Source organism: Pleurodeles waltl, chromosome 4_2 (genome assembly GCF_031143425.1).
Source record: "Pleurodeles waltl isolate 20211129_DDA chromosome 4_2, aPleWal1.hap1.20221129, whole genome shotgun sequence".
NCBI classification, from domain to species: domain Eukaryota; kingdom Metazoa; phylum Chordata; class Amphibia; order Caudata; family Salamandridae; genus Pleurodeles; species Pleurodeles waltl.
The window spans coordinates 100,709,180-100,729,869 of NC_090443.1; the positions used below are offsets into that span (position 1 = coordinate 100,709,180).

Here is a 20,690-nt window from a genome sequence, read left to right on the forward strand (position 1 = left end):
GACTGTTAATGGGCCTCGAGAAATCTTCAGATGCACAGGCGTACCATTCCTTTTCAGGAACTCCAACAGGCTTGCAGATTTCTTTGAGATCAACATCATGAAAATTCAAAGTAATTTACATGACCTTATTGTCCAGAGGTCTGAAATGCCTGTACTGAACTGAACTGAAAATCAGGATTATCGGCTGACCCTTGCCCACCATCTATATTGGCGCTTGCAGTTAGGGTGATCAACCTTGTAATATATAAGGTTTTTAATTGTCTGTTATCTACAGCCACAGTGCCATCCTCCTGGAAGCAGGCTACGGTAGTTCTGTTATTAAAAAAACTTCACTGGACGCCAACCTGCTATCCAACAGTCATCCCATTTACCTCATCCCTTCATAATTGAAAATGCTGAAAAATTTGCTAATACCCAACTTTCAGAAGACATAGTGCATATTAGATTACCTCAGTTTGACACTTGATAAATTGAATAATGAAGCTTTGATCTTACTTGCTCTTTCAGTGGCATTCAACAACATCTCCCATTCCATCTTTTGACACCATCTTGCCAATTTGGGAGTTGGATGTCAGGCACTGGACTTGACTAATTCCTTTTACGACTCCAGGTGGCAGACCGGCTCCCTCTTTATCGGCTCTTAAAACCACTTGGATCAAGGGGTGCCACAGCGCTCCTCCTTGAGCCCTACTCTAACATTTACATGGCTCAGTTGTCCCCATTGGTTGAGTCATTTGGCTTTAAAATCATCTCCTATGCCAATGATACCCAACTGTTTCTTTTGAGTGTAGTTCGGCAACTGTTGGAATGAGTTTTAAAGCCTATTTATATACAGACTTCAACTGGATGCACATGAGTAGGTTGAAGCGTAGTTCTGAAAAGACTGACATTATTTGGTTTGGGCATCATGCTGTCAATTGGTGGAAGCCAGGCTGCTCAGCAACTTTACTATTCCCCTTCGCAGCCTACCACAGTTGCAAAAAACCTTGGCGTCAAGTTCAACTAACAACTTTCCTTCCAACCTCCGGTGTCTACAGTGGTAGGTTCTTGTTTTGCCTTGCTCTGTGCTTTCAAGAAGTTCCTTTTCATATCCCCACTGCACTCCAATAAGACAGTGAAATGTGTGTTGATAACCTTCACACTGGTCACACAAATGCATTCTATCTGGGGTTTTCTGAACGCCTTATTAGATGGTTGCAAGTGGTCCAGAATGCTGCAACTCACCTAATTTTGAAACTACCCTGGCACTGATCTATGTCTATTCATCTTAGATCTCTTCATTGTCAACCAATGAAGAAAAGGATCCTCTATAAGTCCTTGGTGCTGGTTCATCTGTCTTTTTTTCTTCAGGTCACTCATATCTTCCCAAAAGATTTCAGATCTATCACCCATCAAAAGTTCTTCGGTCAGCCCCAGCTGCCTTGGCAGTAGTGCCAACAGTCAGGCAGATGCGAAAGGGGAGGGTGGGGTTTGCTCTTCTTTCTTAGCAGCCAAGGCATGGAATCAGCTTCCTCTTGAAGCTCAAACCCTTAGCTCAGAGCTCTTATTTCACAAAAAAACAAAGCCATGGCTGGGCTCCTCTTTCTAATTATGGCACAGCCTGTTTGAGTTTTGCAATCTTTAGTGCTGGAACACTTCAAAGGGCGGGATGTGCACTTTAAAAAACAATCACATTAATTCATTCAAAATGTGTCAACCCCGCACATACCATAAAGCAATCAACAAACTTCAAATGAATGCAAGGAACAGGAGCAAGATCACCTATGTTGTCCCCAAAGCCTGCTGATTACTGGCACATGCTTCTTGAAAGACTACAAACATACTGTGTCGCTTTCAACTACAAACCTTCCCTTAGCAACTCCACAACAGATTAACCAATAAATCTTTCAGGCTTTTTTTGTTTGTTTGTATGTTCCCTCCACTGGTCTTATTTAACCTTTTAGTCAATGATGTGCCAAAGACTGGAATGCATGGGTTTCCAGGTCTCCATTGTCTGTGGATTCTCTAAAGGATATTAAAGTTTCCAGCCAGCTCCAGCTGACAGAAGCCTACATCACTGTGTGACTTGAGTGAACTGAAGAGAGCAACTGTGCCCTGGACCAAGATATTCTGGCTAAGTACAATGAACAGTTTTTAGCCCAGAGGTTAGGTCAGGACACAAAGTTTAACAATGCCACCCGATGCAAGGAGTTTGATTTCGCAGATCTATACCTAAACAGGTGCAACAGACCAAACCTGGTTCAGTAACTTGAAATTCGAGACTAGGTGATGCGTTCAGCATGTTAATACCTCAATCATAGCTTCTCAAGTGTATTCAATGTCCAGCTTTCTCCTACATCCTTTTAGTTAATCTGATTGAAATTATCATATAGAAAGCACCCTAGCAACCTCTAGGCATGAATTCAGTATCACTTGAAAAGCGAAATGGGATAGATATAACACAAGCCAGCACCTCCCTTCACCCTGTGAGACTTAAGTACACATATTTGATCAGATAGAAAGGATGAGGGTTGGATCCCCTCAAATCGCAGAAGCAATTTTAGATCTGCACTTCATGTCTGACTGGCCTACCTTTCTCAAGCCTCTACGGTTCCTTCAGGCCTCTTGTAATCTGCAACACTAAACCCAACAAATAACATTTCGCCCAGTCCCACAAACAATCTAAAATGAACCTGGGTGGAGGGTCCTTAACAAGATATCATATCAAATATGTCACACAGATTTAATTTCGGAAAATGCACATACAGTACTATTTAAAAACACCCACAAATATAATCAAGCACACACATGAAAACAGTAGGTTAACCACAATCACTGCTAATTGAGCTCAAATGCCCAGACTTTGGTCCTTGATGAAATCGTCTAGACCAGGATGCAAAGGACCCCGACTTCAGACAGTACTGCACGGTCATATAGCACAATACATTCTATACAAATCTCTAAAATGGCATAATTTCTTGGCAAGAATTAACAGCCTACAACAATAATATTTTTAAATAGTGCTTCATATCAAAACATCAGCCATTCCAGAGCGCTGCAAGTAACAGGTGTTTACATTACCCAATGTAACTATACTCAATTTGCTGACTTTCAGAAGAATTGTTCAGAGCTGTCGACATTCAAACCCCTGACCTGCTGATAACTTCATGTTTCATAAAGTTCAAATCAATGAATTAGCAAACAGATAACCTCTTACCCTTAAAGGGATGCACATTTTCTCTGCTGACGAAAGGGCTGATCCTTTACCTTGCATTCCATGGGATCTTACTTGTCCCCTTTTCTAGGAAAATTGGATAGCGGTTGTTTAGGAGGCATCCTCTGTTCATTGGCTATCAGGCTTGAAGCTAAGAACATATATTTCCGAATTCCCTGTGTCAATCTTGTTGCGACATTAGTGTTCTTCTACAACCCTGATGTGCCAACAATAAAGTTCATAAAGGACATACAACGCTCACAGGAGTTTTTCAATCTCCTTAAATCAACAGGATTCGCTCATCAGACCACAATCAACATTTAGTGAGCAAAAGACAAATAAGGTGGTAAGAACAGACTTTGAGCTGTGTATTCCTGAAACTTTAATTGCTTTTTCTCTATTTCTACTACTGTATTTTGACACTTCTTCTGCCCCTAACTGTTTAAATTTACCTATTGGTTTCTGCGCTTTGTACTTTAAAACAGCTGCTTTTCTGCCTATGACTGTTTATATTTCTCTCCTAGTTTTCCCCTATGCTCTGATAAGGCCTGCTGAAACCAATCCACCATCACTTTCCTTTTGTTTTAACAAGATAAAAAGGCAAAAGGCAAAATACACCTCAGAGGCTAAGCAGAGTGTGTTCAAGAGACTGGTTATTTTGCTTTTAGGATTTAAACCATGTTTAGAAAGTGTATGTGGTACTCGTTTTTGGCTTGAGCAGTGATTTGTTTAAGTGCACGAAAAGCAGTATTTTTAGTGGCTTTAGATTTCAGCCTTACCTGCAAAGTTGAACAGGAACTACAGAGTGTGGATTGAGCCTGTCTGTTTCCAAGGAGATTTTGAGTTCTGGAGCAAATCCCTGCCCACCAGACTGTGCTTAAGGACACATGGTCTTTCCATAAATTTCCTACTGGTTGTGACATATGTACTCAGACTGGTTCTTATGTCCAGGATTTCTACTGGACTTGGGGATTAGGATTGGAGTTCTAACTGGTCTGGGGTTCTGACTGGTTTCTAGGCGTAGGGTTTCTATTGGATTTATGGTTTAGCTTTTGATTGGTTGCCAGAGCTGTGATTGGTTGAAGGGGTCTGGTCTCCTAGTTGTCCTAGGGCTTGGGCTCTGATTGGTTAGGGCTAGGGTTCCTATTGGCCAAACGTCACCTGATCTAGGGCTTTTAATGCTTAGGGCTCAGGGCATCTTTGCCCAGGCAAAGAGGTTAAGGACAGAGAGGAACTGGGCAATTGCCTGTTTGGGCCCTTTCGGGTTTAGAGCCAGAAATGGTGCCCCCCCCCCCTTTACCATTCACCAACTGCCAGCGTCGATCATCCACAGCCCCGAAACATAACACTCTCAGTAAATGCACACTACCCACCTACATCAAACAAACCATATCCACATATCAGTGTCTCAACAACCACAACTTAACTCCACAAACCACACCTATACATCCTTCTACCTTAACTTGCACACAATGGCACCTTCAGTCACACAAAAACACCCCTCTGCCCTATCCCACTAACATATCCACACATCACCAACACAACACAAAGTCACACACTATACATAACTTTAATCGATCTAGGCACACAATCTCTGTTCATACGAAACACCAGCTCTACCCTAAAACACACACAAACAATCCTTACACTCCACCACACATTACTTCTTCCACGTATCAAATCTAACAAAAACACTCATAACTCTTGTGCATCCCCTCCCACACAGCACATACACTTTTCCAAAACATATCAGCACCCCCCTTTACCATTCAACTTCCACTCACCAACACAACTTTACATATAAATCCTTCTCAGAAAACCACTATAGCAATATCTCCTCTCACTAATCCACAAAACCAAAACATAACAGCAGCACAAAATCTCAGTTTCATAATACATTCTGTTACAAATTAGAAGCATACACCTACCCTCATGACTACACACATACACATCCTAAACCATCTTTACTCCCACGTTCTTCACCTTCACCAACACCTAAACATAAATACTCCAACACAACCAACAACTCTTTCACCCGCCTCTCATCCATTGCACAATTTAGAGCATCAAACCATGACCTACATGCTTCACCACCACTCCTAACCCATACACCTTTCACACTAAACACATGCAAACAAAATAAACAACATGCCACTCTTCACAACTTTGCATCTCCATGTCTATTACACAAGGCTACTCTACAAAAATGACAGCTCACTAACTTACTTCTCAACCATCACCTAAACACGTGGAGCCAACAAAGCGCCTTCTAAGCCTGCTGGACAAGGAATACAATACAGAAAGAACACTGATGCTATCCTCATACAGTTAATACCAGCACTAACAACACCTGCTACAAGTTCAAAAATTACTGCTCATTCTTCTAGACAACAAAGTCACACTATGTCAAAAACACAATCTCTAAACTGTTTACTAATAAATGCTTGATCACTCTCTAAAAACAAGCACCACATCTACAACCTACTCAGTCACCCACAACCGGTCTTACTCTTCATAACTAAATCATGGTTGGGAGATGACATGGCTCCAGTGTTGAATGAAGCCGTTCTTCCAGGTTATCAAACTATCACACATATTTGTATAGACAAAAGAGGAGGTGGTCTAGCTGCTATATTCAAGCAAAAAATAAATATCACCAAAGCTGAAGTCATTTCCATAAAAGGTTGTGAATCCCTCATCACAAGATTTAACCCTACACCAACATCCTTCTGTAACTTCATCCTCCTTTACAGACTGCCACTAAGCAATGCAACATTTCCAGACACGTTTCTAGGCACAGTTTCAAACCTTCTAACACTGCACTCCAACCTACGCAGTCTTGGTGACCTAAATAATTGGTTTAACAAAACCAATATGTCCCATCCAAAAACGATCATCACTGGCCTAGTCATAATGAACCTACATCAGATTGCACACAAACCCACACACATCGCTGGACACATCCTTAATGTCATTTTTGCAAATAAAAAGCTACTTAGCTTTCAATCGATTACTCCAGTCACATGGTCACACCACGATATGGTAGCTTTTCAACATAAAAACCATAACTAAGACCACCTTACATGCATTCAACTATTGATCACAGAACAAACTAAATTTTGAATACTTAAAAAAACAACATCAAACACAAATGTAGACACAATAAATGTCATTCAAAAACTTTAGGGGTGGCCACAGGCAGCTTTTGATATTCTAAGACTACTTAGAACAACAAAACAGGAGAAACCAAAAAACACCTTGGGGAAATACAGAACTAAAAAAAGAAACAAATTAGAAAACTGCAACATACCTGGCTCTAAACGAACAGGAATCAAGACAAATTTCACCTATGCAAACTTCAGAGAACATAAGTCAACAATCACAAAAGCTTTAAAAAAAATAAAAAATATAAAAATAAAGATAAAAGTATTATTCAGACAGATTTCGAAATGCTAAATGTGCAAATAAGGAATTTTATAAAATACGCCCTGAAGTTCGTAAACCTAAATGCACAGAAGGAATTTATTTCATTATTCAAGAAACCACTAACAAACTAGCAAATCATTACACAACCAAAGCAGACATGTGGGACTCCTATTTGAAACAAAGGAAAACCACCAGCACTAAACAATTTCCAAAACACCATTCGAATAGTAGGCTAACCCAGCCTCTGCATTTCTTCAAACAAATATCACAAAGTGAATTTATGGATCTGCTCAAAGCAAGCAGGCCAGCCGGCTGCCCTTCTGACCTTTGCCCACCACAAATCTTCAAGAACATTCTTTTAACTATCTCTGTTGCCACACCAGTAAGAATCATCAATAATTTTTTTTTTTTGTTTTTTTTTTTTAACTACAGGAATCTTTTCAGGAGACCTGAAACAAGCATATATATGCCCATTGTTAAAACTAACCTGGACCTGCATGATCACAATAGCTACAGACCAACTACAAATGGACTTTTCCAAGGCAAAATGATAGAAAGAACAGCATTTGTCCAGATGTCACAATGCATTGAAGATAACTCCATGCTTTCAGACTACCAAGCAGGATCCTGCCCAGGAAGATGCACAGAATCTGCACTTATTTTTGGATAACCTATCTTCAAAATAGAACAAATGTCATCCATTCTCCCCCTTTCTCATCCAAACCACACTTCACAAAAGCACAGGTCCCTCAAGGCTCTATCATCTCACTCAGGCCTTGCAACATCTACATGAAGTTGTTACCGGCAATGATCAATTAATTTTAGCTCATATGCTATAGCTATGCAGATGACACACAAATACTCCTTAAACTGGACAGCCCCAATGACATTAGGAACTCCGAAATCTTCAAATGCCGCTGAGCCGTTGAAAAGCGGATGACATGGAGCCATCTCAAACCAAATGTTTCCAAAACTGAAATACTCACAAATTGTAAAGATCAAGCTTCATGATCGTAAAAACTCCCCATCTCATCTTCCCTCACCTGGGAATTCCACACAAGATCCAGGCTACTATTTCTCTTGTACTGTCTAAACTTGATTACGCCAATGGCCTCTACCACAGTTCATATTTAACTATGGAATAACTACAACAGATTCATAACTCTGCTGCCTGACTACGCCTACCACAAGCCCACATCTCCCCTGCCTTGAGGGCCCTAAATTTATTACCGGTTGCCTGAAGATCCATCTTCAAGCCGCTTTGTATCACTCACAAAGCAATACATCGAACAGGACAGCTTTTCTTCAGGAATAGAACCACCAAATACATTCAAAGGAACCATTGCTGAAGATTGGCCATCTCAAAACACCACCATACAAGAAAAAACAAAAAACAGATAGGTGGTACATCTTTCTCTCTTCAAGCAGCCAAACTATGAAATTCGTTAACCCCAAACATAAGATGTAGATAACTATCTTACCTTCAGAAGACTACTCAAGAGTTGACTCTTTCCTACCTAACCACCATACTCAAACTTAATGTACAGCATATTCCTGTGTTTGCAAACATTTATAATTTGATTATATGCCTAGATATGCGTACTTCCTTGTAAAAATATGTATAATAACTGGTTTTAAAATACATTTCTTAAGCAGCCCTAAATATGTGTATGTATGATTTATAGTTAAATATATATATACATATAGTCCTATGCTTAATATGTTCATAGTTCACTGTGCTGTTTATTAGATGATTGAGTCCCTGTTTTAATAATTTATCACAAAATGTAAATATAGCAATTTTATCTAGACTGCTTCACTACTGACATATTAAAAGATAACACTGAAAAAAGTTACTTAAAAAAATAGCTTCAAGTACCGCAACACTGAGTTTGTACAAAACAACTTTAAATCTCGATATATTAGCTTCCTTATACATGTATACCCTATCTAGCTATGCATCTATACATTTATTACTTTACTCGCAGTGTAAAAAAAGAAAAAATATGTAAGTTTACCCTTACTATGCAATTATGTGTGTATATATTTATTACATTACTCCTCCTTTAGAAGGGACAAAAGGAAAAGAAAAACACCTTTGACTCTCACCAGTGCACTACTCTGTCCCACCCTATACCTCTCAATATATCCTCTACCCACATTCTCGGACTCATCCCAAACCTCATTCTACTACTATGATCTCCAAAATAAATCTTTTTAGACTCTTCCCCTCTCTATCCATCTTTGGCTCACCCAAAACCTTTTACTACTATGATCTCCCAAGCAACCTTTTATAAATTCTTCCCTCATGTGCCCTTCCTTTGACGCATCCCAAGCCTCATTTTACTACTATGATTTCCCTAATCCCTTTCTAGAGTCTTCACTTGTCCATCTCTTCTTTTATTCATCCCAAGCCTTCTCTTACTACTATGATCTCCCAAATAACACTTTCTATACTTTTTCCTCTTCTGTCCCTCCCTGATCATATTCAATATAACAGACCTGCATGTCCACCACTCATTTTAACACATTTCCCTATACTAATCCACCACTAATCCTTTTTGGGGTCTGGAGTAGCGTGCAGATAGCGAGATGTCAGACATTCCAGAAAGGACAACAGGCGCAGGAAAGGTTCTAGTAGCCCACTGGCTTGTAACCGTTGCACCCCCAAGGGCACATTCAGGGCAAAAATATAGCTCCCCTAGCACCCACCTCTAATCACTTCTGGACTAGAAAGAGGATCAAAGGAGGACTGGCCTGCTGCTTCCTAGACCTGCCAAATGAGGCTGCACCAACCACTGAATTGCACCTGCCTCTCTCCATGGGCTCGCAAGGAGAGGACTGTGCCTGTGGTGCTTGGCTCATGGAAATGTTGCTCCCAGGCCCCAGATAGAAGAGGTTAACCCCAAGAATCAGTTGGCCGACTGCCTGTTACAGCATCAGGGCCACAAAAGCTGAATAAGCCCGTTATGGCTAGTCACTAGCCGCTATCGCCTGATCGACACTGACCTCCAACGTGCAGCCAGGGAGACCAAGTACTTATGCTCAAAAGTTGCACTTGAGTCTGCTGAGCCTGTGAGTTGTTGGAGTGCACTTTGGTCATCCAGGATGGACACTAGCCTTCACCATAGGGAACTGCTGGCCTCAGTGTGACCAGAGACCAGTAAATCCAGTGGCAACTGGCCTATTCCTGGCCCAAAGATGACTGAGCGTCACCAGCCCCTGTGGTCAAATTCAGCCAGATTTGATTAGCAGGTCTCAGTGCAATCTAAGGCAAAAAAAACAGCAACATCAGTCCAGCACTTTAGGGTTAATCATGTAAAAAGAGGCACTTCCTTACAGGTACCATACAGAATATGCATGATACAAAATAGAATAGACTGTCTTTAGCCACATTTACTCTCTCGCTTTGCAGATGCATTCTCACAAATGCAGCCAGCACACACACAAACACACGCACACACACCTGTCGTACACAACAAGCAACATCCATTTCTCTAGTCAAAGGACGAAGGACTCCAACAGACAAGCAGAACAATTTCAAATGTGGGAGAGGTTAGTAGACCTGTCTCCCAAATCAGGCAGTAGGAACAAGTGATTCTGCCACCCACTCTTGGATAGTTCCAGGCCTCGTTCTAGAGACCAAGCTCACATCAATTTAAATAATAATAAAACAAAAGGATGCTGTTTGGGCCATACTGAGAATGCATAGAGGTAGTTCTCCACCCGCTTTATTCAGAATACAAAACCTCGTTCTCCATTAACACAATCACTGTGGATATGCCCTTAAAATTCTGGCAAATTATAATACTGCTAAAATCTCATATCTAATATGAAGAATACGATTTTCTACCACCTCCCTCAACACCAAATTTCCACAGTCCACTTGAAGTGTAGTCTATGCTCTTATTGTCTCCAGAGTGTGAGTTTAGGGATGCTTTATGTTAGGTTCTCCGTGGTCAATTCTTGCGCCTCTCAAAACAATACATCACTCTGTTGAAGACTGATTGTTACCACAAGAAAAGTCACATGCCTTTCATACTGTGTGTTCTATGATGGCTAAGCTTAACAGCAAGGGTCAGGCTCAAACTATGCTGATGTAAATACAAATCCACTGAGCAGAACATACATATATATATATATATATATATATATATATATATATATATATATATATTTTCCAAATAAATCAGCGCCGTATCATCGCCTCTTAAACGCGGTCGGCTCGTGGAGGGGCGGCGAACCCCAAATACTCCAACACATACTGATGCCCACTAGTCGTAATTAACGGAATAGTGAAATCTCGTACCACAGCCAGATAATTCAGCGTGCCTCATTTCTTATATCAAATGGCAGAAAAAACGATGCGTTTCAGAGCATATACTTCTTGCTCACGCGAGTCAAAACACACATATATATACACACACACACACACACACAAATATATATATATATATATATATATATATATATATATATATATATATATATACACACACACAAATATATAGTGTGTATTTAAAGGCAAATAAAAAGGGTATTTGAACTAGAGCATCATTGTCCTGATTTTAGTAAGCAAGATACAATTTCCTAAGAGGAGCTGCACAACTGTTCTTGCTGCTTTCAGTCCATGATGTAGGTTAGGCTTTAACTGACTGAGGCTAAACAAACACACACACTGATTACATGGCATTATATTGCCAAAGCATGAGCAAGAGCCAAACAGAGATGGACAGGAGAGAAGGTGGTTTCCTCGGATGCAGTGATATCAATGGCAGAACACAGAAGGACCACATATCATTGTATCCCTCTGAGACATACACTGAACTAGCAATGCAAAGCAAGGAGAAATTCTGAATTAAGTTGCACTGATGTGGCTCAGAGGGATCAAGGGTCAATTATTGCCATTTTTAGCGACAAGCTGAATTCTCACTGGTTGCTTATAGCCATTGAGGAATATGCCATCGAAGCATACCAACTGCAATAGGATGGAATTTGGAATTAGCCAAGGTTGAAAAACATGATAACCCTGGACTGTCAATCCATTTGCATGCTGCTGTAGTTCCCTAAGGTTTATTCATACAAGCTGAACATTTCTGAGTCGTAAAATTAAATGTTACTTATAATTCTAGTTCAACATTAAGTTACGTTCCCATTTTATTTTGTCTGTGGTGCACCACATTGTGGTCAATCAATGCTCTATGTTATCATATTGTACAGATTGTCAATATTTCCTGGGATATAACTGTTCTCAAATCCACAGATTTCTCAATTTGCCAATATGCTAGCATGAGGAATTGCCATTCTACATTTTTGTTTTTAAGTATAATCATTAGCAATAATTTTCATAATACTTGACAAACTATATTGTGATTTCAATAGCAAAACTAAATGCAGAATTTTACCTCAAGTCTTTTCAATCTTTTTCAAATTGTTTGACTGACAGAATTAGGATTGGTACAGGTTTCTTTCACACCAAGTTGCATTTCGTGAAGGATGAGGTGTAATTTTGATTGCTCTTTATATTGTGGTCTTGTTTACAGGTTAATTCATTATTTTTAATGATTTGTCATCCTATTTGTTGACCCTTTACAGCATTTTACATCTGACCTTGCTTTCAGTATTATATGCTAGAGTTCAATTTTGCACACTTGACAGCTCTTTCTCAGTCAAATTAAAGATACATATGTCATGCACCACCTTAAATGCAGTCTCCTGGTGCCAATGTATTACACTCCAGTATAATGGGTGACACTTGTCAACATAACCTCTCCTTGTCACAACATCTTGGTAAATTCAAATGCTAGAAAACTTAAATCTATTGATTGCCTCTGACAGCATTTTCATAATACATAACCACTGGATGAGTGTTGTGTGCTTCATGTTACTGGTTGTAGTTTCCAGAATGCTAACATTTAATAGAGAACATTGCCTTCAGGGGAGTTCTGCAATGTCAGTTTCAGCCTGCAGGCTGCCCTGTTTGTTCGGTGTGAATTATGGTGAAATAAACGTTGTGTTTCTATCAAGATTTGTGGATGGAGTTTCACTTTTCAACAATGGCGTCAAGTTGCCTGGGAGGAGACAGGTATTGCCACCAACCTCTCCTTTTGAAGATACCTACGTGTTACTCAGGATCACTGCTGAAGTTTCAACCTCTGTTTAAGTGCCTCAAGGCAGTTGGCCAAATATTGGTGTACTGATGCGATGCGGTTTACGAACACAAAGAAAAGGGCTTGAGTTACCTGTGTGGATGTTGTGATGGCGGTTACCCCTGAATCCCACAGCTTGAGCTCCCCAACAGTCACGTGCGCAAGCTCGATACTAACTCAATTTTCACAGACAGCGCCGCCTTCATTAGTACGCACCATGAATCTGGCATCATGCGTACATTACATTGTGACATCACGCTCATCACACCATCATTCTGGTTTGGGGTTATTAACAGAAGCACAGAGGAAAATGCCAATCCGCATTATTCAAGTACTGCTTTGAAGACGATTTGGCTATTGTGTGCAAAGGCTTACTTGAGGAGCAACTCCATTTAAAAATTGTGAATGAACTTTGATGTATTACAGGAAGCCAGGACAGCAGTTTTCATGGTAAAGTGACTTTTTACTGATTATTTTCACTCTAACTGGTACAGCTTCAGGAATGGCAGTGAGCAGCATGTCTCAATTACCCTTTATTTCAGAGAAGGGAGAATCAGTTTTTCCTTGGAAGCGCTGGGGGGAAAAAAGTTATTGATTCTTACCAGTTGGTGAAAAAATTTCGGCAGCTAGAAAACATGGAGTTCCACTACATAATCTAGGTGTGGAAGGACAGAATATCTATCACAGTTTGGAAACCACAGCGATTGGGAATGTAGAAAAAGATAAAGAAACATCTATGAGATGTCTGTCATGATGTTGGCTAAATATTTTGATTCAAGATTGAATGTAATTTTGGAAAGACAATGCGAGGACTCGGGGCAAAACAATGTTGGAAACTACTATGTGTGTTTACGGACACTTGCATGCACATTTGATTTTGGTGTATTTACTGACTCTGATTAGTTACCACTTGGTACACTCCACCAACAGCAGACATGTGCAAGAAAAACTACTGGCGCAGAACCCATATCTGAGATAAGTTGTTGCCATTGTGGAGAGTATTGTGAGTACAAATAATTAAATATCGGAAATGAGTGAGGGTAGTTTGCATGATAGTTCACTTGCAGAGGTTACAAAGAATTAATGAAAATGAGTCTGCTCTCAAGGTGTATGTTGAAGGTTGAACATCCTTGACCATGAAGGATAAGAACATGAAAGATTTTAAACTGAAATATTGTTGTGGTAACCCAGGTCCATCTTCTAATAGTCCAAACCGTTATGCTAGAAATTCAACCTGCAGAAACTACTGGAAAAAAGGCCACTATGCATGTGTCTACAAGGGTGAAAAGTTTCACAATGTGGAAGCTGTGTCTGAGAGTGTGGGAAGTATGGTGTTCAATGTTAAACCTGATCCATGTGCAGTTGATGAGGGTCCCACCCAAGTGCCCGCGTGCTACATTAAGTTGGATGATGAATCTATTAAGGTTCTAGTGGATTCAGGTTCCCCATATACTTTGGCTGGGGATAAGAATTGAAAGGTGGAATTTGGTAATATTAGAATTTCTCTGTTGCCACCTGATATCAATCCATTAAATTATGGTGGTACGAAGATTGATGTCTTTGGATACACGGTTGTAAGGATAGAGTTCCAGGGTAAGGAAACATCTGGTAATGTTTATGTTGACAAGAGTGGAGACAATTTGTTGGGCTGGTGATATCAACATGACATGGGCAACATGCTAAACCCAAATGTTCCTCACCAAGTTCTGATAGTGAGTAATGATTTCAAACATCAGGATATCTATGAAGAATTTCCCAAGGTTTTTGACAACACTTTAGGCCTACGGAAGGATTCTGAACACAAATTATTGAAAGAGAATGACAATCCGTCCATTGGAAGGTTCCCAATCTAATGTTTAAACCCCTCAGGAAGGACCTGCACACGTTGTTGGAGGCAGGGGTTATTGAGGAAATTTAGTCCTAAGAATGGTTGGCACAGGTATTACTAGCACTCAAGGACTGGTGTAAACAGGTCAGGATCTGTGTGGTCCTCCGGGATCTAAATAAACATATTTGGGTAGTTCATCAACCATTGCCTAATATTTATGAGACCTTGTCGGGACTGGGTGGGGCAAAGTTTTAGACCTTTCATCCACCTATCATATGTTACATGTGGAGTCCAGGCATCTAACATCTTTTGTCATGTCACTAGGAGCTTATCGGTTTTTTAAGAATGCTGTTTGGGCTAACATCGGCAGCAGCCTGCTTCTAGAGGATCATGAAGAACATAATGGGTAGAATATCACATGTACTTTTCTTTCACAATGACATCCTTGTCTTCAGAAGAGATTCAGAAGAACATGACAACACCTTGAAGGAGGCGTTGGATAGACTGGCTATGTCTGCTCTTACATTGAAGAAGGAAAAATGCAGATTTAGAGTTACCAGTGTCTCCTACTTGGGGCATACCATTTAAGGAGAAGGCAATAACCCCAAGTTGAAACTGGTTGACTCTGTTAGGGCGCCAGAGCCGAGAGACAAGGACCAAGTCGGGTCGTTCCTTGCGTTGTCTGAATACTATTCAAAGTTCATTGCCAATTTTTCAAGAGTGGTGCAACCTCTTTGAACATTACTCAAAAAAGTTTGATTGGACAAGTCAATGTGCATCTGCTTTTTTCTCTGTTCAAGAAAGCATGCCTATTCTCAGTCAATTTGATGTTTTCAGAAAAGCTTTGTCAACAATGAATGCAGGTCTTAATAGGCTGGGGGCAGGTTTCTTGCAAGTTGTGAATGGTGCAGAAAAGGTAGTAAGTAGCCTTTCCCCGCATTCCGTCAAAGGTGCTGAGGAAAATTATTTTGTCATCAAGAGTGAGGCCTTGGCGTGTGCATTGGCAATTAAACACATTCAATTTTATTTATGGGGTCTGCCTTTTGTGGTTAAGTCGGATCATAGGTCTTTGGTTCAAATCTTTTCCAAGTAATGACATAACTAAGATTTAATAGATAAAATTGACGGAATTAAATTTACAAATGGAGTATATTCCTGGGATCAGAAACAAAGCATATTTTCTTTCACGCTCGCCCTCTGAAGGGGGAGATGAGGTTCCTGACGTAAATTTGGATAGTTGGGTGCCTAAGAAAGCAACCTCTGAAGAAGAGTGGACAACAGCAAGTGAGGAGGATGCTGGAAGGAAAAGTCTTGTAGATTTTGTGGTGAAGAGGTGGCCAGAGAACAGGAATGTCTGTTTCTTGGAAGGAATTCTGGGATGAGACAAGAGTTGTCTTTGATATGGTAAGAACCTTCCAGAAGAATGAGAGTGATACCACCAGTAAATAAGAAAGACAGGGCGATCAATATAGCACGAGAGCCATCTCAGCAGAAACTTCACTAAATCTATAGTGAGACATGTACTGGTGGCCTGGATTAAACGGATGTGGAAATTGTAGGGCAAAGATTGTGTTCTGTGTGCTCATAATGATAAAAGTATAAAGTAATGGTGAAGGCACCCCTGTCGCCTATTGAAATTCCTGAAACACCTTGAAGACATTGGGGCTGGATTTTATGAGACTATTCCAGCTGTTACCTGCCTGTGAGAACTATCTAATGTTATTGGTGGATTACACCTCTAAGTGGGTTGTGACAGAGTGAAGGGTCACTAGATACCAAGCAGACAACATAATTTCTCAAGAAAGAGTTCTCATGGGAGGACATACCAAATCATCTTGTTACAGACAATGGTGTCCAACTCATGTCCCAAGAAATGCAGTAATATTTGAAGGCTTATGCCATTATTCACTAGAAAACAGTTATATTTACCCCTAGCAAATGGCCTTGATAAATGCATGAACAGAATGGTTACTTGTAGTGTTCAGAGAGTGTTTGACACTAAAACACCTTTAACAGATGTGCTTAGAGAAATGTGGGGGGCACATCGCAACACCCCAAATTCCATAACGCTAGTGTCCCCTTTTATGTGTTTAAGGGGCAGAGTTGGTTGCACAAAGATGAATCCACCATGGATGGATGTGTTGATGCAGAGAAACGACCATTGGAAGGACAATGACAACCTTCCCGAGTTACGGAAATGTTACTAGGAGAGGTACAGATGGAGGTATGACAGCAAAAATAGTGTTACAAATCCAAGAAGGTGTGTGGGTGATAAAGTGTTGATGAAGAAACTGGGCTTTGGAAGGAAAGGGGGTCTGCATTTATGGAACTCTTTGAGGTTCGTTTGGTCAGGAAGCATGTTGTGGTGTTAGAAAATGGTGATATATTGGGCATGTCTAGAGTGTTGAGGTGGCATGATGTTAAAAATTCTGACAATGCAAGAGCATGGCCCCCACACAAAATGACCAAAGGTTTGCCTTATCTTCTGTCAATGACAGGCGATGCAGGCAGTGCTGCAGATCAAGGTGTTGGACAGATTATGTACCTTAACAAGCATGATCGATGCAGATCAGAGGGTGGTAGGATTTTGTACTTTAACATGTGCATAACTTTTCTCAAGTCTTGCATTTTTCTTTTTTTTTGGTACAACCAACTTAGTGGTTAATCCATCCTTTTATGTTTCACTCTAGATTTGTGTATTGTCTACTTCTTTACCTGCATAGGTTATAGTTTATCATAAATTGTTTAGGGAAGGGAATGTGTTGTGAGTTCCTTCATGTTGGTTGTAGTTTTCAGGATGCTAACAAGTAATAAAGAACATTGCCTTCTGGGGAGTTCTGCAGTGTCAACTGGAGCCTGCAAGCTGCCCTGGATGACTGGTGTGACACAGTGAAATAAACATTGTATTTCTATCAAGATTTGTGGATGGAATTTCATTTCACAACAATGAGGTTTGTGTTTATTATGGTTCTCAAGTGCTGCATTATCCATAGTTTACGTTTTTTAATTCTATTCCCACTGTAGAGCATGTCAAAAGTTAACACACACGCTCCAAGTTCTGTGTCACATATTATGCATTGTTTTACACAGCAAAAGACATCATGTAGGTTGGGGATACTTTTTGCCATCACTGTCTAAGGACAAAGATTCCATTTGCCCCACTTGTAGAAGCATATCCTTGCTTCCCTCAACCAGTTGCATTTTCACTTTGATATGCTTTCGAAATGTCTCTCTTAAAGAAGGCATCTTCCTTCTCAAAGGTAATGGATGGACATGTTACTAATCTGGTGTCCACAGTATTGTCTATCATTAATGAATGCCAATGTTTGGTAAAGATCTGTTTAATTTGATTATCGTTCAGTGATGAATATGAATTGCATGAATGTTGAGACTGATGATAATTCTTATGTCTAATCATCTAGGTAGATCTCCCTCTGAGAGAGTCCATAGGTGATGAGAGCAGCGTGAAAGTGTAAAGAGATGAAGGAGCTACTTTTTTAGGCACTAAAATTCAGTCTTCCCACCCTCCTTGCATCTTTGCTTCTTAAGATCATCTTCCCCTCAGACGAATGCCTTCACTATGTTCCAGGATCCTCTCGACATCTTCACATAGAAAGGAAATTCTTTCACAATACATAAGATGCGAAGGCAGCCCACACAAAGGCCCTGTGAGTCATCCACAGTCTTTTTCTGTGCCATAACTTGATTCTTGATGAAGTTTGAAATTCAGAAAAATGTCTGAAAAAAACATCACTTGCTAAATATGGTGCATGAAACCAACAACAATGGAAAAAAGAAAAAAATAGGAAACACCACAGCCAGGAACCCTTCTACTGAGACCCATACAAATGAATTACAGCTCTGAGCAACTGCCAGTCCTTGTTTGATAGGATACAGCAGCTATCAGCTCCTTAAAGGACAGTCTCTTTTTAACTTTCCATGATTGCTGCCTATCTGACTGCATGTCCTTAAACTGCCATTTACATTTAGGCAACAGGGAACCTGTGTTAACTGCCCCTATGGAATGCAGCTATTAAACAATTTGACTCATTACCTACAAGGTAAACCAATTAAACAGAAATCACATAATGTGGACATGTTTTTTGGCGAATGACTAGGCCCCTGATGACTTAATACCGCTTAGTCTGAAACAGTGATGATGTGGATGGTTAAGTTATCAAACAATACAGGCTCCTGAATCCAATGTACTGCCACCATAATTCACTCACCACAAAATGACAATTGGCTCATTTACCCGTACTTGATGCAGACTAGGGAATTACCAAACTAGGGGCTCCACATTTAAACACATGTAATCAAAGGAGCAGAGAGATGGGAAGAAAAAATCAAATATAGAGATAGCACTACGTATAAAACAAAGTTGTAACCCACAGCTGTCCATCTTAACAGCATGTGAATTTACAAAATATTATTGCAATACCAACCATAACCTACGTAAATTACATTTTATGTCACGTCACTATAAAGCATTCAGTTCTGGCTTTCGCAGGTTTATGGTAACACTACTTCCACGCTTAACTTTGGACCTTTTTTTGCTTGCATTGTGGTGTTATTATCCCAGTGATTACCTTTTCTCTTTGCATAGGGTTTAAGAAAATTAGAGCAAAAATGTAGTTCTACAGTACCATTTTTTCTTGAATGGGGGCAACAAGGTCTTTCACCTCAGATCATATATGAAGGTTCTCCTCGACAGTGCTGCCATGGGGGAAAAAGCCTACTAAAGGGAAAAAGCTTTTTTGGTGTCAACAAATAGGTGAATACCATGCCCCCACGGTGGCGGAGTTGTCAAAAGAGGCAGTACCACCAAACTGAGTTTGGAGAACTCGGATCATCAGGGTTGATAAGGAACAGGAAATGTTTCTTCAATGTAGGGCAGGATGTGTGCTTCTGCATAATGAGTGAAAGAAAGGTGGTTCATTGTGAGTGAGGAGAGGGTTTTGATTATTGGAGTGAGTAAGATGTTCAGATGTAGAAAAGCAGAAAATGAATCTGGAAATGGAAGGATGAACATGGAAATTTAAGAGAAACTGGGGAGAGGATGAAGGGACAATCACAGTATGGTGGATAAGTGGTTGTCAGGATTTGGACTATGTTTAGACAGACGAAAGTACTGAAATCATGCTTTAAGCATGGACTGGATGGCTTTTTTATATGAGGTGGTTTGGAGCGATGACAACCGTGAACAACTAGTGAGGGTGGTTATGGAGAAAGGAGTTAAATGTTTGAGCGTAAGAGGGCTAAACCACTCACAGGTTTGTAAATCACTGAATTCTAATCACCGATATCCAGTTTAAATCTGACTCACACAATTTACTAAACATGTTTCCGAAGCACTCATATTTTGAGCTGATACTGTTTAATATTCACGATCAGCATTCTGTAATTACATGCCAGCGCCAGGATACTCTTGCAGGTGATAGTACGCTTTACAAATACACAACAAGATTTCTGGCTCCACTTTTTAGAAATACATGGGTCAATGTTGTAGCTCACTGTGTTTAGCAGTATTCTGCTCCTGCGCAACTGCTGTGAAAAGTGAAATAAGAGTGTTCTATTTGACTTTTATGAATAGCACTGGCAACTGAATTACAATGTTCCAAACATTGTGTGAGGTTGTTTATGGTTTCACAATCAATGGTTAGATCGTAAGTTATATTTGATCATGCTCTACACCAGCAACATGGTACAAAAGAAGGTATCTTACCCTGCATCCGAGCTGTTCCCACACAGTAATGGATCCAAAGCTCCATGGACGTAATAAAAATTTGCTGAACAGCACATGTTGGAAAAATAAGAAGTGTTTCAGGCGATGACATAAGTTTAAAGAATTAACATGCATTAATTTCTTAGCAGGATATAGCATTCTCTTCTACAAATTCAGCAGCGTAACGATAAATTCCAATAAAAACTGATACTATCCATAGTATTATGGGCTATTACTATTTGTATTCATGATGGCAGAATTTTTAAAGTACATATCACAGTTCCGAAATAAAAACAGTGTTTGGGCAATATATTTCTTTACAGCAATGCTCACTATAAATGAGGTTTCACAAGGAAGCCCAACTGGTTT

The 20,690-nt window shown here is 40.0% G+C and overlaps 1 protein-coding gene across 5 annotated transcripts in view; it reads right to left on the reverse strand.

Annotated features, from left to right (window-relative positions):
- The window catches only part of SCN8A (sodium voltage-gated channel alpha subunit 8), a 554,114-nt gene that overhangs the window by 292,440 nt on the left and 240,984 nt on the right, over window positions 1-20,690 (reverse strand). For all 5 annotated transcript variants that reach the window (XM_069230856.1, XM_069230858.1, XM_069230860.1 and 2 more), the window contains one exon: window positions 20,322-20,385. In XM_069230856.1, coding sequence (XP_069086957.1) covers window positions 20,322-20,385 — 64 coding nt within the window. The remainder of the gene's footprint in view (window positions 1-20,321; window positions 20,386-20,690) is intronic.